At 40.6% G+C, this 21,411-nt stretch overlaps 2 protein-coding genes and 1 pseudogene across 2 annotated transcripts in view; 1 reads left to right on the top strand and 2 right to left on the bottom strand.

Moving 5' to 3' along the window:
- The window catches only part of LOC137281465 (mid1-interacting protein 1A-like), a 313,728-nt gene that overhangs the window by 192,652 nt on the left and 99,665 nt on the right, over nucleotides 1–21,411 (bottom strand). The gene's annotated exons all lie outside the window — the stretch shown is intronic.
- Nucleotides 1,637–2,635, top strand: LOC137280886 (uncharacterized; annotated as a pseudogene).
- LOC137281432 (transient receptor potential cation channel subfamily V member 3-like) lies at nucleotides 6,733–9,999 on the bottom strand. The gene has a single exon (XM_067812654.1). It carries the CDS (start codon nucleotides 9,997–9,999, stop codon nucleotides 7,894–7,896), a length of 2,106 nt encoding a protein of 701 aa, XP_067668755.1. The 3' UTR covers nucleotides 6,733–7,893.

Raw genomic sequence — 21,411 nt, 5'->3', positions numbered from 1 at the left:
GAGGGATATTAATGATATCAGTTACTCCTGTTCTGTGTCGCAATATGATAGTACTGGGCCACATCGTGTTGATTACGAACCCTTAACATGTATTGTTATCAAGCTATCTGCCGACATGGCTTTTCATCGAAACGTAATCTCCCCATGTGATATGTCAATATCACGGGACTTATGACTACACAATGGTTGATACGCATTATCTGGGTATATAACTCTCAAGCAGTTCAGCGAATGTTATCTCTACACCTCACAGCTTGAAATACAAGGTAAAATGCTATTTTTTATGTTTTAATGGTTTGCTCTGGTATTAAGGAAAACGGGAGTGAGTGAGTGAGTGAGTAAGATGACGTTGGTGTAACAATACTTTCGTTATAGCACGACATGTCGCAGGGAGGGATGAACTCTACGGGTATCGGACAGAAATAAGGAGATTTTAAGGGCTCACTTGCAGTTTAAAACATTGTCACTTGGACGCAACGTTGTCGACACTAACGTCAGTGTTGTTGTCACTACAGTTGTCGTTAATGTTGTTGGTCACTCAGCTGAGAGGCATTACCTACTACTAGTAGTAGTAGTAGTAGACGACTAGTAGACGATGACGTCGAGGACGACTGCGACTACAAGTGCTACTACCACTACTGCTGCTGCTGCTACTACTACTGCAACTACTACTACTACTACTACTACTACTACTACTACTACTACTACTACCACTACTACTGCTACTACTACCACCACCACCACCACCACCACCATCACCACAACACCACCATTATCCCTGCTACTACAGCTGCTACATTCAGTTGTACTGCCACTGCTACTACTGCTGCTGTTACTACTGCTGGCAACATTATCACTTGAAGCTGTCAATGTAGAGACATATGCCAGATATATAAGATACTGGTTCAAACTTCTAAACATGTCTCAAAACAGGTACCCCCAACTGTGTTACAAGATGTTAGTAGGTTTAGATGCAGCTGGTAGAGAAAGTTGTATTCTCCAGGTTTTGGAATAGTGTGGAAATGCCAAGGTGTTGATGATGTGGGTTGCTTTACGTATGAATTTACGCGTAGGGTTAAAGGTTGTTATACACAAAACATAGTGTTCTGAGGTGTCAAACTGCTCCAAACTAATTTTTTATGCAAAGTTCTAAAATGTCACTTTTTCCTGAGCTATACCTAAGCAGAATTGGAGAACTCGATATTATGCAAAATACAGGCAGAAGGCAGGGTATGGACAAAACATCCGTTTTGGCCCACTCTGTAGTTTAAATGCTATTGAAAATGAAATTCATTTTGTGTTTGTCCTGTTTATCATGATATACGTCTTAAATATTTTCCCTATTTACACGTGCGTACAATTAATCACAGTCAGACTCTTTTGTTACAGTCCTCTAATATTTCACTGTTAAAAAACCTGGCAAATTCTGTCACGATCGTCATATCTTTAAAATTTATGAAATGCAGGACCGATTGTAAATATTTGCATGTAATATGTAAGTGGGCCTGAGACCGTATTGCTGAAATGAATGAATTGAATTGAATTGTACTGCCACAGCTACTACTGCTACTGCTACTGGTAACACTATCACTTGAAGCTGTGCGCCACATCTTATACCCCTCGTCTGTTATACAGGATGTGGACTTGCCCTCTGGGATCCTGCCCCGGCATCAAGTGTCACCCGCTCCTGTTGTACGTGTCAGTCATTGTTATCGTTTCCCTCACAGCATATCTCAACCTGTCCAGTTTCAAATTCGGTTACCATAGCAACGACCTTGACGGCGTTGGTCAAGCGGCCATCTCTGATGTGGCAGGTGACTTTAACCCCGTCGTGTGCAGCACCTACAATGTGACGTCGGCGAATCCGATGGACGTTTTCCTCGTGAAAGGAACGCCAAGAATAGAACATGGAAATATTTCCAAACTGACAAGACAAACAAATGATTTACTTCCAGGAAATTTTGTAAACAGGAATTCCTTCTACCTTCTTGAAGGTTCAAAGGTTAAACTGACAGCGTGTATTGAAAATGGGAGCCAGGATGAAGACATTCAGATTTTTGTGTTCAAGGGAACTAACTCTTGGAACGGATGGACATTAGGGACTGGTTCTTGTAGTGACTGCTCAGTGCGTGTTATTCCCTTGAGAACAGAATGTAAAGACGGGAATTTAATTTTTCAGTATGATATCGTACACAGAGACACGTACTATATCACTGTCACGAAGGATAACGACCACACCATTACCTCCCTTGACGTTTCCGCGGAGCTGGAAGTGAACCGCACGACCTTTGACACCAGTCATGCGCAACAGGTATGTGTCGCTGCAACGCAATGCGTGCTGGATTTGACTGCCGGTGACACCGAAGACGTTGTGATAGAGTCTGGCGAGCTTTTGTCATTCGGCACAAATTGTGGACAACGTGTTGCGTTCTGGTTTGGAGTTTTTGCCGTGTTGCCTTTGGGTCTTGTCATAGTAGGGGTCGTGGTATTCCTCTCTTGTCGGAAAAAGAAACACCCGGCCACAAGTACAAGGGGAGGCAACTCCGAGTGCGATGACACAGTGAAACTAGTCCAGGGTAAGCGAACTGTCGCGTATGATTCAGTTATCTAAACGACAAACGTTCAAATATTATGATTTGATGGTGCGGAATGTGAAGGGTCGGAATCCTCCTCTGGAACTCTTATACATGTTTCATCTTGTATGAACAAATGAACAATAGTGATATTTCATGTTGTTGAACCAAGAAAGATAACTGGACTGAGTGAGTTTAGTTTTACGCTGCACATTGCACTGTTCCAGTGATATGGCGGGGGTCTGTAAATAATGGAGTCTGAACCAGACAATCCAGTGATCTACGCAATTGGGTATCAATGACATGTGTCGACCAAGTCAGCGAGACTGGTCTCCTGATCCTGTTAGTTGCCTCTAACGGGTCGCTGAAGGGTTGCTGAAGGGTTGCTGAAGATCAGTTCAAATCCGGATCCTCAATGATTTTATGCCACGTTAGCAATATTCCAGCAACATCACAGACACCAGAAATGGGCTTCACACTTTGTACCCATGTGGGGAATAGAACCCGGGGCTTTGGCGTGGCTAGGGAATACATTATTCCACCCATCGTCCCTGCTGTACATGTCATAGTCCACTGAAATGTTTTTTCCAAACTTTCTTGACAAACTAAAACATTATGACACAGATTCCGGAGAAAGTTCTACCAGGAGCATCCCTGTGCATTGGGGTGAAAATGTGTATGAACCAAGTACTCTCCTAGGATGGTGGTTCGAATCCCTGTGGACGTTAGTACTTGTTGTTGCCCTGCCTAAAACTAGGAGACTGGTCGGAGTTAGTGTAATGTGCAGGGAGTTTCAATGTTAAACTGTGACTTGGTATCCCAGAAAATATTGTTTTAAGATATTCCAGCAATACCACGACGTCCCTATTTTCCGGCAAGAAGTGGATAAGATTAATGCTAATTCCCATCCAAACATGTGGTCACCCCCCCTCCCCATAACCCCCACAGACTGGTGTAGGTTCTTTCACATGACATCTACAGTCATCTTAAGTCCAATGGTACGTAAATACTCCTTACTGTTAAAGATGACACAGACTACAATCCGAAGAAATTCCACTGATAAAGATTTATTTCCACATGTTTTACAGACACTAATTATCAGAAATCACTTCATTCATAAAGATATAATTCTAGATAGGTAACATGATATCAACCAATCACTACTGAAAATCACTCAAATGAAAAGATAAGTTTGTACAAGTTTTCACAAGACACTATCTTCTATTAGAAATACATCTAATCATAACGATGTGTTTCTGGCCAAAACACCAGCGCAAAGGTTGGAAGTAACAACTCAGGCAGAGATGACAGTCTACGAAACGTGAACAAAAATGGAGAACACACTGAACCCTATTCCCACACATAAAGCCACTGCAATAAAGTCACATCGTTCCTGCACCACCATAAGAAAGAAAACCAGATCGATCATGTTCTAGCCCGCCAACGCTGGAGGGGCTCATTACAGGATGTGAGAGCAAAACGAGGTGCAAACGTTGGATCTGACCACCACCTGGTATAGCAAAGGCAAAGATGAAACTAACAACAAGGGAAAAATCAACTTAATCTTAGGACCAGATTCAATCTAAAGAAGCTATAGACAAGGGGAACCAAGGAAGCATTCGAGATACCCTTACAAATCCGCTTTGAGGCTCTCCAGGAAGAGGAAGATAATGAACATCCTGTGGAGAAAACTTTGAACACCCTCAGTCAAGCCACAATACACGCCAGTGAAGCAATAGTAGACCAGCTGCATATTCCCCTCAGCCTTATATGACCCAATGGTGAAATCCCAAGGACCAATGGTGACTGGAGGAAAGATATCCTTGTGAAGCTGCCAAAAGGCAGCGATACATATTACACTGAGCTCTGAGGAAAGTGGAGAGACATCACTTTGTTCTTTATACCTGGTTCTCAAAAGAATCATACAGGATCTGAGTATGGATTCAGTGTAAGAAGGGTTCAGGAGAGAAAGGTGATATGCAGACCAGATAGGTACTCTCAGGATCGTCGTCGGTCTTCCTCTCTTTGTCTCCTCTCATCCACTTTGAAAAGGTGCTCGGCAGCATTCGACGGCGTGGACAAAAAGTCTATATGGAACACCCTACAACACCATGGGGTCAACATAAATAAACAATTTACAATATTTTTACGTGCAAAGTTGTCCATGGTGGTAAATTGTCTGAAGGATTCCGAGTAACAACGGGAGTTAGAAAAGGTTGCTTGCTATCACCTCTGCTATTCTTGTTGGTCCTTGACTTGGTCACAAAGGAAGTTAAAAGGAAAGGTTTTTAATGGACTCTCATAGTAGACGTGAGGACTTAGGCTTCGCAGATGACCTTCCTCTCCTTGCACACAAACTCCAGGACATGCAAGACAAGATGGGTGCACTGGGATCTGTCTTCAGCCGAGCCAGCCCCAAGATCGACGGAGATAAATAGCAACAACCACTACAAATTAACGGATAAGTAATTGAAGATTCCATCGACTTCACCTACCAGCACAACGAGTGGCAGAGACGAGGATGTCACGGCTAGGATTAGAAAAGCCCAATGTGCTTTTACAACATTAAGACCGATCTGTTAATTTAAAAGCTCTGTCTTAGCTCTGAAAACCAAGCTACAGATCATCAGTTCAAACGCTCTTTCTTTCCTGCTGTATGAAGGTGAAGTGTAACCCCAGCGCCTTCAAAATACAGACTTTCATGAACAAGTGCCTTTAACAGATCCTCCGTATCAAGTGGATTGATAAAGTCTTCAACCTTGACTTGTGGGAAGCAGCAGTCTGTCCAAAAAGGGTCTGGAAAAGGTACACACGGAAACTGGCTAAGCTGGGAGCATAGACGGTGACCAGTAAGTGTGGAGGACAACTGCTGAAGCCCTATACTCCTCAAGGAGTAAAGAGGACTAAGTGTAGTAAGCTAAGTCATTCTGTTGACATTTCTCCCAACTTCCATCCTTCCTTCCACCTTCCTTTCTTCCAACATATCCTCACCTCAATCAACCATCATACCATCTCTTGGCAGTGAACTCATGGAGGAAAGATAGTCATCATCGGATCGAGTTACATAACACTGAAAACATATTCCACGTCTTCAAAAACTACACGATTTCCATAATCAGTGTCAAACATCAAAAACATAAATTAACAATGAATGGAGTTTCAAATGTAAACTTATATGGAAATTATACCTATCGCCAACCTGCACAGAACTCTTAAGATAGCCACTGTTGTATTAAAGCCTAGGTGTCAATACTATGCTTTACGTTCATTCTCATAACTGTGTCCATGTCTTTCCAAACAGAATGAAGCTTTCTGTACCTATAATAGTTTTTTTCCGCCGGAGCGAATGACGAATAAGGCGCTGTCTGGGGTTCAGTTGTTTATTCTAATGGATCCAGTTGGATACTGATAGTTTCAAGTTTCAACTATTTATTGCCCTGAAACATTTAGGCAATTATGACATTTCAACGTATCACATGTCAGCCTTTACATTATGTGAACTAAAAGTTACACTTAGTACATTATGTCAAATACACTGGATTTAGACTGAAACTACAACGAATTTCATTTCATTGCCTTGTTGTACAAATGCCCTCTAAAATATCACATAATAGTATACATATTCTCACAGTACATAAAAAGATAAAACCAAGAGTAATACAGCTTAATATCATGAAACAAAATACTCAGACATGCACTCACATATATATGGTATACAGCCTATCGAGCACATGGCGCCGTCCTCCCCAACCACATGGCAATCGCTACAGTCTGTAGTACACAAACAGTACAGAAATTCAGTCACAAATCGCTTATTGGGCAATGATAATGTGCAAAGAATTGTATCATGAAGTAGAACAATTTAGTCTGAAAAGTAACTACAAGTTTGTAAAGATAATGTTACGTTTATATAAATATTACAGATTTATTAATGCTAATTCAACTACAATTAGAACACAATTACAGTTAAAAAGTGCTACAATGTTTCACTATGAATTAGATGATAATTCCCGCCTCACCCATACCAACAAGCACTGTAAAAATGCCACGCCAACGAGAAAATGGCTCACCTGTCTATCTCTGTATCCCAATGTGAAGTGAAGGTTAATTGCTCAGGTGCAACATGTGGAACCCACTGTTTGCCAATCAACCAATCATAAATCAGCATACGTGCTCACATGATAAACAATTGCTAGTGTCATGACCTGACATGACCTGACATGACACAACCCCTTGAACTATGAGCCTTGTCTGACATCCTTGACTTATATAAGAAATCTCAGAATAAAAGCATTTCTCATGAAATGCTACCTGTGCCATCAAGATACTTTATGAACTCTTTTACCACAAATAAACTGAATAATCTAAAAAAATACTACCACCTAAAACCTTTTTATGAACTGTTTTCTTTTATCTATATATAATTTTTTTATTTGCATTTTATAACTTATATTAAAATGACCACAACCATAACATAATGACATCCTTAAAACACAAGTGGGAAATTGATTCAAGCGTTTGTTAAATAAGTACATGATATATAGAGAATTATAACTCTACTATTTCATCACTGCTACATACCTTCAACGCAGCTTTGTCCACTTAAACTATTTGTAGCTCACACAGCAGAAAAATCCAGAACAGAACATCTGACCTGGCTGGGAGTGCTTTCAATATACATTTGCAGGTATGAAGAAAGTTAAAGTGGTCCTCTATGATGTATTTCCAATTTGAAATGACCCAGAAAAAACATAAAAAAGAATGTGACAACAATAAGTCAATAACTGAGTTCCTTAAACTGCTGAAAAATATCAAACCTAAAGTGTTACCAAAACACTATATTTACATCTACCTTATTTGACACTGGAGACGTAATGGTTTGTAATCCTAATTTAACATTCATACAAACATTGGTAATTTCCTGTTCAAACTCTAAGTTATAAGGCATAAGACTTTATCTACATAGAAATCATTATGAATCTAGTACAGTCAGATATCCTTGTGCACAACATATGTATCATGGCGTTTTCATAAATAACTTCCATTTTGAGATTCTACTTTCTAGCAAATGGTATGTCTAGAACTATGTACATAAACACCACATTTGGAATCAATCAAACTGTTACAAACACATCACAACATGCAATATGTAAGAATCAAACAATTGTACGTAATCACTGGGGATACTTCTACTTTGACAAAGATCCGACAGAGCTTGTGTTCAGCCATATCAAGGTTTTCCCGACAGATACTGATTGTAACTTTATTAGTGACCTTCCAGAATGATTATTAAATTACAATACTGTCCCTGTTTATTTGTTCATGTGCTCTTACCATAGTTATCAATGTCCAGATATTGGACAGGAGGGGCTGTTGTCTCCCCAACTTTGGATTGGTTCAGGAACTTGCGCAATGTCGATTTCTGTTCGACGCTGTCCTTGTCACTGGAGTCTTCATCTCGCAGACGGTTAATTTCGATCAGATATCTGGTACTGCCATAATCTGTCTTATCCTCTCTTCCCATGGGTGGCTTCAGCCGTTTTGGTAGTATCCCTTCAATGAATATGACGATGGACAATCTCTGAAGCCACAAGAGGTTGTTTGAATTCTTGACGCTTTCGCATGTGGTGGACATAATAGCTATGAGGATGTTGAGGAGGAATATCTGGATGACTATCACGGACAAAACAAATATCGGGACAGACCCACGTTCTGCTGCTGTCTCAAGTCCATCTACTTCGGCCTGACCAGTCATTAGCTTAAACATAGTGCTCAGACTGATAGCGAAATTCCCGAATGAGTCAGCTGCAGTCATGGCCATCGAACTGTGCATTGCACTTGTAAATGCTATCATCATTATGAAAATGACTGGTATAAATTTCACCATATCTCCAAAGAGAACCTTTTGCAGCATTAGTGTTATGTAGCTCCACGGCTTAATTCCACGCAGGAAGAAGGTTGTTGACCACCAGCCAAGGATCAATGCTATTATCAGACAGTAATTGTTTGCCACAGTTACAAAATTCCACCATGCGTCTATCAGTAATGCTAAACCAAATAGCACAAAGATGCATCGGTACATTCCATTGTGATGCAGTTTTGTTAGATGGAATGGCTGCCACGACATGAAACTCCTGTGGAACTCAAAAATAATATAGAGGAGACCGATGACGATTAAGAGGCTACTCAAACCCACCAAGGTTTGCTTCTGTGCCGTGTCTGGATTCATGACGGCGTCAACTTTGAGGTCCAAATACCAGGTTAGGATGCCCATTAGGACCAAATGGAGAAAGAAGAAAAGGTAGTAGAAGAGTGAGTACCTGTTCCACTTTTGGTATACCACTTCATGGACCTTGAAGTCGTTCAGAAACGCACAGGCTGTCGTTAACTCCAAACTGCAAATGATTTCCAAAATACTCTGGTTCGTATTATGTCTCCGGTTCTTCCAGTAGCTTTTTATCCACGAGTCCTGCTTGCCTTTTGGCAATCCCTCAGCTCTGTGTTCTGTGTTCCGGTAGTCAGGTGACATCTGCAGAACGGCTCTGTCCCAGGTTGCTTTATCAAGCTCTGTTATATCACATTCGTAGATATCAAAAACGCCGTCATGACTGGAGAAGAACTTGTATGCATTCTTCAGATTAAGTATGTGCCTAAACACGTTATACAGACCCAGCTCAGCAGCAAGATGCAGTGCTGTTAGCTTTCGAGCGTTTTCTCGTTGTACATTTTGCCTGCAATTGATTTGTTTGTGGTGTGCCAGCTTCTCAAACATCTTCAGAATTTCATCCTCCTTTTCTGGGTAGAAAGATGCATATAAAACCAGCGAGTGAAAAACTGTATTCCCATACCTGTCCGAGGCATTTGGATCAGCGTCCTTTTCCAGAAGAAGGTCAACGATAGTTTCATTATTATCCAAAGCAGCAATGGACAAAGGCGTCCCTCCTAACATAACAGTACCTCTTAATTTCTTTCCGGAAACTCTACATTCCATCGCCTGACGGAGCAGACGGTTATGCTCGAGTGTGTCAATCATGGCTTCCACCAGATCTTGTCCCTCATCTGTTTCAGGATTGGCCATGGCTATGGCAACATGGAAAGGCGTCTGTCCACGATAGTCCTCATCCTTTCTACCACAGTTGATTAAATCTGGATCACACTCAAAGATTTTCTTGGCAACTTCATTCCTCCGAGAGCAGACAGCTATATGAAGAACAGACACTCCGGAATCTGACTCTTGTCGTTTTTTAAGCTCGTTCTTCTTCGTATCATTAAATCTGTAACTTTTCAGTTTGGTTTTGTGTTCAGTCTTTCTCTTGTTCCCCAGCACGTTCTTTTCTAAATTTTGAATCAACTCAGCTTCGTTCACAGTCTTGTCCATTAATCTGGATACAAAGTCCAACATGAAATCTCTTCTCTTCTGTGACATATTTCCCGCATCTGATTTTTAATCCCTGGAAATTAACAAAAAGGCAATCAGTTAGTTGTTGCTACATCCTCATTCTCGTGAAATGAAACTGGATATTGCCTGCAGATGAGATTACAGAAAAAAATGAAATAAAAAAAAAATAGATAGTTCTGTCTGAGATAAGAATAAATAAGAATAACATGGAATGTTTCTACACATCAGACACTTATGACAACTCTTCCCGTAATAATACCGGGACTCAAGCTCAGGGCCAGACACCCTGCAAGCACAGTTTCCAGTAATCATACAAGAACTCAAGTTAAAAGCCAGACATCTTGCTATCACACCTTCCAGTAATGATACAAGAACTCAAGCTAAGAGCCAGACATCATGCAATCACACCTTACAATCATGATGCAAGAAGACAATCTAAAAGCCAGACATTATGCAATCAACTCTTCCCGTAATGATACAAGACCTCAAGCTCAGGGTTAGACACCATCCAAGCACAGTTTCCAGTTATGATACAAGACCTCAAGCTCAGGGTTAGACACCACGCAAGACAGTTTCCAGTAATCATACAAGACCTAAAGCTAAGAGCCAGACACCATGCAATCAACTCTTCCCGTAATGATACAAGAACTCAAGCTCAGGGTTAGACACCATGCAAGCACAGTTTCCAGTAATGATACAAGAACTCAAGCTCAGGGTTAGACACCATGCAAGCACAGTTTCCAGTTATGATACAAGACCTCAAGCTCAGGGTTAGACCAAGACATTTTCCAGTAATCATACAAGCCCTAAGGCTAAGAACCAGACATTATGTAATTACAGCTTCCCGTAATGATACAAGGACTCAAGAGCCAGACATCACGCAGTTACAACTTCCCGTAATGATACAAGATCTCAAGCTAAAAGCCAAACAATATGCAATCAACTCTTCCCGCAATGATACAAGAACTCAAGCTAAGAGCCAGACACCATGCAGTCACACTTTCCAATTATGATACAAGAAGACAAGCTAAAAGCCAGACATTATGCAATCAACTCCTCCCGCAATGATACATGAAATCAGCACAGGGCCAGACATCATGCAAGCACAGTTTCCAGTAATCATATAAGAACTCAAACTAAGAGCCAGACATCTTGCTATCACATCTTCCAGTAATGATACAAGACCTCAAGCTAAGAGCCAGATATCATGCAAGCACATCTTCCATTAATGATAGAAGAAGTCAAGCTCAGAGTCAGACATCATGCAATCACACCTTCCAGTAATGATAAAAGACCTCAAGGTAAGAGCCAGACATCACGCAGTCACACCTTCCACCTACAAGAACTCAAGCCCACAAGGGCTATAATATCATTAAGTACTGTCATTATGAATACATCCGAGTTTCAGAACAATATATTTACTAACAGCTAATCAACTTTAATCATTGGTCAGACGTTTCTGAAATCGAGGATGAAGACGTGCAATGGATGCGACGTTTCGATGTAGATTCTAAAACCGCTATCAAGCTAAAGATGCAAAACATATGCATATGGAGACACATATACATGGCGGGGATGTGAGTTTATACAACAGAAGGGGTTGATGTGTAGTGTGTTGAGATGAGGCTTGAGTGGGTAAGGGTGGGTTTTCTTGATTAGGTTTGATTAGTTGATCGTAAGCCGTTGGGATGTAATAACTTTAATCTCTGTTGATTGTCGGGCTGAGTCGTTTCGAGTTGATTACCTGTAAGAGTTTCCTTGTCTTGTTAGCTGACCGGTTGGTTTCCATGGTAGGACAGGACACCACACATTTTCAGCTTATTATCACATATGTTTTCTTTACAAAATGGAATCGATTTCTTAGGATAGGCAAGAATGAGTATTCTTAGCACTGGTGTTCTATATTTGACATAAGGAAGTGACTAAAATGCTCCCATTGCTTCCATTTCAAAAGCTTTTTATTAGCAGCATAAGTATCATGTCAAATCTTAAGTTACAGACAGACGGAAGGGAAGAAAGACAGACAGACAGACATTTTTATTCAGTGAAAGGCCATCGGCCCAGAATACAATCTTGATAATGTGTAACACATGAACACATTTCACAGTATGTACGGTCTGTGTCTTTTATTTACATGAGTTATCTGCCCCTAGCTAACAAGACGTGAGTCTCTGCGTTCCCCGATTAGAATGTCTAAAAGTTGAATTAAACATGATCTTCGACATTCGTGAAGACATAACAAAGTGATATACGGAGCATCAGCTAACATCTTCGCTACAAAATGGTTTCCATCGATGTCTACAGGGCAAGAATTGAACTACTTAAACAACCAAGAGGCACCCGCCAAGTAACACTCGAAGAACATGGCGAGTATTCACCAACAGTTGTCGGATATGATCTACATTTTAGACTTCTCCTGTGTGCAATGCTATTCTCGCTGTATCTCGGAATGAGCTTTGCTCTTGTTTCCACCTGTGAAAATTTTGATTTATATTCATATTTACCACAAGAACATATTTATGAAGTTTGTTATGTCAGTGACGTATCGCCAGGAGACACTGACTGGCCAGCTTGGCCAATTTACCCTCAGGGGACGCTGGACCATTGTTTTCTTGGTGGTAACCCTTTGCCGGCTGGGGTTGTTCATCATAGGATCCTTTGTTCTAACGACATAGAGATGAATCCCGGGCCCCTGACGCTTGAAGAAGTCAAGGAAACTCTACTGAAGGAAGTACGTAATGTGAAACGTGAACTTGGAAATCAAATTACCGCACTTCCTACCGAGGTCCCAGACCTGGGAAAACGCTCCGACAACCTGGAAACGAAGTTATCCAATCTTCAAAGCGACTTGGATAACATACGCCACAACCAAGAACTCATAAACGAGGACGTCAGTCTGGTAGAAGATGGACTACATGGAGCAGAAGGTCACTCAGTTCGACAGTGAGCTCGACAAGTTGGAGGCCTTCAGCAGGCGGGATAACGTCATTATCTACAACGTGACGGAAGAGAGGGACGAGTCCTACACCAAATGTGAGTCCAAAGTGATCGATGTCTTGAATGAACATGTTAAGACTAAAACATGGAATAACAATGATGGCGCCCCCACCTCCGTAGTGATGGTTCCAAACCAAGACCTCTTATTGCTAAGTTACAGTTTAGCGAGGATAAGGTTGACATCTTGAAATCTCGAGCAGCACTGAAGAGTAACGGCTACGGCGTATCCAGTGACCTCACCGTCAGACGACGTGAACAGCTAAAGAACGCGAAGGAACGGGGGCTGATAGGATGCTTCAAGAATGGAAAGCTGATTACAAGGTCACGCGATGATGAAACTCCACGCGAAACGGAGACACCCCTGAGAAGGGAACGACCAACGAGAAGTATGTCGCAGCGCGGTGGAAAGAAGAGGAGGTAGCAATCAGGCCAGGCCCAGGATCCTTTCACAGAGGGAACTACGAAGTTAGACACCGGTAATATTTATCACGTGACTTTCCTATCTTGGAACATTCATGGTCTATAAAAGAAACTTGATGACAATGATTTTGTTAATTACCTTCATTCATTTCACGTTGTATGTTTGCTGGAAAGTTCATCACAGACTTCATAAATCTAAACTGGTTAACAGGATACCGATTGTTTTTCGCCCCTGCAGCTAAGCTGTCGACATCTGGCAGACATTCAGGTGGTGTATGTGTATGTGTGAGACAGGACATTGCAAACAAATGTGCTGAACCGAAGGCCGAAATCAACAATCTTGTGTGTTTGAAGTTCCCCAGATCTGTGTTTAATCTACCAAATGACTTATTTCTTGTTTGTATATATGTACCCCCTGCGAACTCCCCTTTCTATGACCAAGTACTGATTCAAGATGTCTCATTGATAGACTAGAGTCGTTTTTATTGGACATCTGGTCTGATATGTCTATTTCACACGTACTGTTATGTGGCGATTTTAATGCTCGTACTAGTAATGAAAACAATCCTATTTACGAAGACCGTGATGAACTTGGTAATGATGATGTCTATACAGATGTAGATAATGTTCCTGCTGACCAGCGCGTGTCCCACGACAGTGTGGGTAACAAATTCGGGCGTGTGTTACTGAATCTGTGTTACGTTTGTTGTTTGTTCATAATGAACGGCAGAGTAGGAGACACAGGTAGAGAGTTTACGTTTGTTGGAGAAAATGGCTCAAGTGTCGTTGATTATTTTCTTGCATCTGCTGATTTGTTTGAATTCGTATAAAAATTAAATGTTGGTGATACACCTGATTCTGACCATTTTCCTCTGGAGTTGTCGCTCACGTTCCCTTCTACTTACCGGTCTAACCGGACAGTGGATTGCGCTGAGAGTTTTAGGAAATTTGTATGGGATGCTTCCAAGCAGGATGATTATATAATGTTTCTCAAAGGAAGTCTGGATGCCAACAAAGATTTAATATTTAGTAAATTAGATACTTCTCTTGAAGAGGGCATAGACAATTTTATAAAGTGTATTTTAGATTCGGCAGCTTGTAAGAGGAGACAGTTTAGACAAGGTGGTCTAAACCGTAAACCGAAATTCAACGAAGAGTGTATTGTAGCTAGATCAGAATCTAGGAAGGCCCTTAGGCAGTTTAGACGTTATCGCTCTGTGCAGAATTGTAGACGGTTTTGTAAAATCAGAAATAAGTGTAAGAGTGCCTGTAGAGCTTTCAAGCATGAAGTGCAAAACACAAGGCTATCTCGACTGAATAGTACCCTCCACAGTCCAAGGCTATTTTGGCAAAATATTCGCACCCTCCAAAGAGGCTCCCTACCCTTATCGAGTATATCACATGCAGAATGGTTTTGCCACTTCAGGGACGTGTTTTCTAAGGACGATATTATCTATGATGCACATGATGATACAATAGATACAGATAATGGATGTGACGAGTTTAGTGATGTTGATAAGTCTCTGCTTGAGTCTCCTATTACAGAATTAGAAATAGTTAACGCTGTATCTCGTCTCAAAGCTGGAAAGTCTGCTGGGGCGGATAATGTTATTCCAGAGATGATCAAAACTGCCTTGCCTGAGATAATGACGTTCCTTGTCAAAAGCTTTAACTTGGTATTTGACTCCAGATGTTTCCCGTCTGAATGGGCTAAATCAATAATTGTTCCAGTATTTAAAAATGGAAACAAAAATAACCGTAACAATTATCGGGGCATCTCTCTGACAAGTGTCGTTGGCAAAACGTTTGTATCTATTATCAATAATAGGCTAACCAGTGGTCAGATATGAGAGACCTGATTCCAGATTCACAAGCTGGGTTTAGAAAATAATACTCAACCTTTGATCATATTTTTACTCTATACTCAGTGGTCGAGCGATGTTTAACTTTTAGTAAAAGAAAATTGTATGTAGCTTTTGTTGATTTTAGAAAGGCTTTTGATTCTGTAGATAGAAATAAACTGTGGAAATGCCTTAGAAATAGGGGTCTTAAAGGCAAAATGTTTGATATTATCAGATCAATGTATTCAAATGTAAAGTCTTGCGTTCGATGCGATAATGTTTTCAGCGACTATTTTGATTGCCCTGTTGGTGTACGACAAGGTTGTGTTCTAAGCCCCATACTTTTTTCATTCTTTATTAACGAACTATATTTTGATATTATACTCTCTGGCAGGCATGGCATCCAGTTATCTCCTGATCTTGCTGAACTCTTTTTTTTACTTTTTGTTGACGATGTGATCCTAATGTCAAACACTGTTGTTGACCTTCAGAGGCAAATTAATAAACTATCACATTATTCAGATAACTGGCGACTTGACGTTAATCTCGAGAAGACCAAAATTGTTGTTTTTCGTAAGGGTGGCCCAACGGCAGCTGTAGAGAAATGGTACTTTAAAGGTGAACGTATGTCCGTTGTCAACGAATATAAATATCTAGGGATATTATTTATACATACACTAAATCTGAATAAATCTATCATTAATTTGGCAAGTAGAGGGGAAAAGGCTTTACTACAACTGATTTCTGTTATACCGGAGTTGGGGGTTGTTGGTCCCAGTATATTCTTCAAGTTGTTTGATTCCCAAGTGCAGCCTGTTCTCCTCTATGGATCTGAAATCTGGGGCTTCAAGAAATTTTATGTCACCGAAAAGGTTCACCTTCTTGCATGTAAAAGGTTTTTAAATGCTGGTATGCCTACCCCTAGTAGTATGGTGTACGGTGAATGTGGGAGATACCCTTTGTACATAATTTCTTACTCTCGCTGTTTAAAGTACTGGGGTAAACTAATAATATGCCCGAACATCGTCTGCCCCAAAAGACCTACAATATGATTGTTCATCTTGATAATATTGGTAAAAACACTTGGGCAACCAATATTCGCAGTCTTTTGTTTAGATACGGCTTTTGGATTCGTCTGGCTATCCCAAACCCTGGGCGATGTTAATGCATTTGTCAAACATTTTCGTACCAGGGCTATCGATATCTTTAAACAGGACTGGCATTCATCACTATATGAAAGTTCAAGATATGACTGTTATCGTGAGTTTAAATATCTACTTGAACCCGATCGTATCTATACAACCTACGTAATACAAACCTTCGCAATGCTTTTATAAGCCTGAGACTTGGTCTAAATGAGTTATGTATCAATCAAGGAAGATGTTCATCCATCATAAAAACACAAAGGCTCTGTCCATTCTGTAAACTGTAACACTGTTGAGAATGAATTTCACTTTTTATTCACTTTTTATCTGTCCTGTATTGTATATAATGATTTAAGGCAGATGTATTTCCCGCCATGGCTACGATCATACAAGAGTGCTACAAAGCTTTATTCAATACTTTCAAGTAAAGCATCCCTATCACAACATGAGACAGCTCTATTTATTCATCGTGCGCTCTTATTGAGAAGAGATTCACTGTAACGTGTTATATGCTGTATATGTTGTACATACTATACATATATGTTTTGTACATGGGCCACTGGAATTCATGCAATAAACTTATTGATGGATATTTACATGATATAGGAATAAACATAAATTTATTATCATATCCATATTTTCACTTTGTAGAATAGATATAAAATATATAATTGTGGGGGAGTCACTAAAATGTTTCTCAATATATTTATTCCTGATACTTGAGTATGCATCCCATACATATAACACATGCCATTCATCTTCATTTAATAAAGTACCATTAGATTTACAATATACACAATATCTTTCATTATATTAATATCAGAATACATCTGCCCCTTTTCACGGCTATTCTAAATTGGCAACATCTGAATCTAGCAAATATAATTCTTAAATATGAGGAAGCTCATTACATAACATGTATTTCTCTGCAGGTAACAGAGATTTAATATATTTATGTTAAGTACACTTACCATTGTCTTGTAAAGATGATTGCCATGACTGGAATACATTTAGGAGATAAACGTCATGTGTTGGCCAATTTCCGGGTGTTATTGAGTATTTGAAGCACGGGAATGCATTTGGAACCGACGGCGTAGTGTTTATGTTATTACCGCTGAACTACCGATATCGCTGCAATTGTTTCGCGAGTGGGCTGCGTTTGTTTACATATGAGATGCAATTCCTTCAAATTTGCCGTAAATCCTTCCATTTCTTGGGGGTGCTGATGAGCGTCAATACACGGCAGTACACGTGACGACGTCAAACGTCGGATGACGTTAGGGAAGAGCGTTGTAATTCATAAAAGAGGCTTTGTTCCAATTCCCGGAAGTTGAATGGAGACACAGGGCGGTTGGTTCATATCCGGTGAGTATGCTGTCCATTGCAAAGCCTCAACGTTGACGTTGGCGAGGAAGTTCTGAGTCAACCCTGTCGCACTGGTCGATTCCACGAGTCTGTTTTTCATCTCGATAATGCGGTGCATTCAGGTTTGCTGGAATGACTGCGAGTTTCGTTTTGTCTTCACTGCAAATTCCACCCCAAACTGTAATGATAAGAGACTTGCACACAGTCTATGAACACTTAGCCAGGTGAGCCAGACCGGTTTCCTACACGGATGTGCTTGCCTTCTTGTGAACCGCGCACACACACCTTGTACACATCGCTTTCAGCGTGCTGTTCAGTTGTCTATTGTTGATCCTCGTCCTTGCGTCACGTTGTTACATGGTGTCAGGAGTGGTTTCGTTAGAGGAATGGACAAACTGCATCCACTCTCACCTTCGCCTTTGAATCTTGGGAAGATCTGGCGTCAGTTCAAGCAACGGTTTCAGCTGTTTTTGATTGCTTCTCACAAGGACGGGATGGGTGATAAATAGTTTTTGTCTGCTATTGGGGAGGATGCACTTGAGATTGATAACACATTTCATTTTGAAAATGAAACGGATACTAAGAAACCTCAGCCAATTATAAATAAATGTGAAGCTTATTGCAATCCCAAACGTATCATCACCTTTGGGAAGCACATATTTGTTACCTATAGCCAGAAGGAAGAGGAGAAAATAGACCTGTTGTTACAGAATTAAAGAACAGAGCAAAAACATGCGAGTTTGGAGATTTGCATGATTCTCTCATCCGAGATAAGGAACTTATCCACTAGACTCGCAGCAGGTTTATTCCCTGGTTTATTGAGCAACAATCAAAATCTGGGTTCCTGACTCCGAGGGTGCGGGTTCGAATCCCGGATGGGACTCAACCCCAAAAAGAGTACTAGAATTAGTACTTTACTAAGATAGTGATATCCCAGATATGACATATGGAGCAATCAAAATCTGGATGTCGAAAATCTAATTGGAAAAAGTCCCAGAGTTCTAGTTCCCATTCGTCTGCGCAATCTGATACATGCTATTGTGGATTTACACAAGCTCCTAGAAGATGTCCTGTGTCTGGAAAATGATGTGATAAACAGAATCACTTTGCTACAGTTTGTAGGTCCAAAAATCAGTCATCGAAAGTAAAGTTCCCTTTGTTGAGGAAATCCAAGATGAACTCTTTGTGGATTCAGTTGATACAGATGTCGTTTCTGACAAAGACTTGGTAGTCTCCTTGCAAGTCAATAACACTCTCTTGCCAATGAAACTTGACACAGGCCATCAAGCTAATATCCTTTCTGAGAAAGATTTTAACAGGCTACTTGAGAAGCCAAGATTGCGTCCCTCGAAAACTAAACTCACTCTCATGTTGATATTCCTGTAATGGGTCAGACAAAGCTACAATGTTGTCACAAGAACACACAACTGGATCTCGTCGTGTTTGTTGTAACTTCAGAGGATGTCTATTCCAGGGTTGAAAGCATGTGACCAGTTGAATTAGGTACGTTTTGTTCTCCCTGTTGATGATGAGCTACCTCTAGATAGAGATGTAGTGTTTCAGAAACGTGCAGACGTGTAATGATTTGCACACAGTCTATGAACAATAAGCCACGTGACCCAGACCTGTCCCCTACCGAATGTGCCTGCCTCGCACGTGCTTCTCGCGAACCATGTCACCTTGTACACATCGCATTCAGTGTCTCAATTAAACTTGTGCTGTTCCGTTGTGTATCGTTGGTCCTCGTCCTTGTGTGACGAAAATTAAACTTACCGAAAATGCCTCAGTTCATGAAAGCAATTTTGTGCCAAACGTTTACCTGTCTTTTTCGATACACACGCTACCATCCTTCCTGAGAATGCAAAATAAGCTCTCGTCGGCAAACATGACCCATTCCCAGCCTAGCCGTTGCCAACATCGAAGACGCCTGGCCCACTCCAATCTGTTGATTCGTTGTTGAGGTCCGCCATAACACAGTATGGTTTGTCGACTTATCATGAGTCCCAGTGCCTTCCTTGCCGCTTGATGAAGTACCCGGATGTGGCGGTCCTAGTGGTCACTAGTGGTCCGCCGCTTCCTGGTCTCTTGTCCAACGTGTTTGACGCAACTGCTGCACTCAATTTGGTGACTGATTTGCGCGTGCATCCTACCCTTTTGGAGACGTGTGCGTTTCCCCAGGTTGCACAATTCCTACGACTCTCTCCATCTATCTCAATAGCTGTCAAACATGGCATTTCACTTGTGTGCTTTTAGCTGCTGTGATCCCAACGTGTTGAGCGAGGGGCTTTATACCGGTGCATTCCGTGCGCGTTATTGTCTGAATTGATCAAATGTCACCGGATTTTTTGATCGAATACTTTTGGTTTGGAACACTAGAAACGCTCAAATATGTTTTCATATTATAAGAATACTTAAGTGAAAACTGTATTGAAAACACGGTTTGTATCGATTTATAATAGACCGATCCAGTCTGTCAATCAAAGCTGGCGCATGTATATATTTCGGCCAATCAGCAGGCCGGGCGCGCATTGTGGATTTGTCACACTTATTTCCGGGGTCAAACGAAGTCTCCGAAGCGACGTGCTTCGAATCATGCCACTCACATTCGCAATATCTTTTATACATTGCTGCTATTTGATCACTACCTTCAACAGAACCATTTTAGTGACGACAAAAAAAAAAAAAATTAAATAAAATAAATAAAAAATGAGGTGGATCGAGCACTTAAATTGTCGGCACCATCGTTCTCGAAACCTGCGTCTGCTCGAAGTTGAGACTTTGCATGAATTTCCACATTTTCGCTCATGTGCAAAACCATTACCAATGGTTACCTTACAGTTTAAGGTTTCGCAAGTATTCCAAATACGGATGTTTGCCATTACTTCAACACTGTTTTTGCTTAACGGTTTAGTCAATACTGGGCATTGATTTGGTAGACACAAGACAGGCGAGAAGGCCGTGACGCAATGTAAACAAATCCGACAACGGTCTAATTTCGGTTAGAGACGACCAAAATTTCAAAACATGTTACATTAAAGTACAGTGTGTTGGATATGGTTGCCTTTGATCTGACATAATTTACAAAATTGTCACATATTTTATGATGTGGTCAAATTCAAAAGCACAATCTGAAGGGCTAGTGTGCAGTACACTATCTGTTAACAGCACAAAATATTTGAGGAGTAATATTTTTTAATCTAAGGGACAGTGTAAGCAGATGTCTATCACGAAATATCCAAAATATTAAAAGCATTTCAAATGAGTGTCTATAAAACCATGCCTTAAATATTTTGGAATTTCTATAAAGAGATGTGGGTCGAGACGAAAACTATGCGAGAAGAATAGTGACTTTCTGGAATATTGGAGGGAATTAAATAAAATTGCATTTCTTAACTAAGGGAATATTATTTGTCTTTAATTTTTGTTACAATATAATTTTTTTTCATGCAGGAAAGGTACACTGATACAACCGTCATTTTCATTACTTTACTGGAAATGATAGCAAGAGATCCTTTAAGAATCTCGCATCCTTTAGTAAACGTGGAAAGGTAATAAAATAAATAATACTATAATTAATTTATATAGAACCGGACATGCTTAGACAACACTATCGACATGTCATGGCAGAGCAATAACATGGCACTAACTTAGTTTCTTGGCTCCTGCTTTAC

The sequence above is a fragment of the Haliotis asinina genome, chromosome 4, assembly GCF_037392515.1.
Source record: "Haliotis asinina isolate JCU_RB_2024 chromosome 4, JCU_Hal_asi_v2, whole genome shotgun sequence".
Classification (NCBI taxonomy): Eukaryota; Metazoa; Mollusca; class Gastropoda; order Lepetellida; family Haliotidae; genus Haliotis; species Haliotis asinina.
Note: the sequence above shows the minus strand (reverse complement) of the source record. Positions and strands in the feature narration are given on the sequence as shown.

Excerpts from the sequence above, each read along its gene's own strand:
- LOC137281432 (XM_067812654.1), bottom strand. The coding sequence starts at position 9,999 with ATGTCACAGAAGAGAAGAGATTTCATGTTGGACTTTGTATCCAGATTA.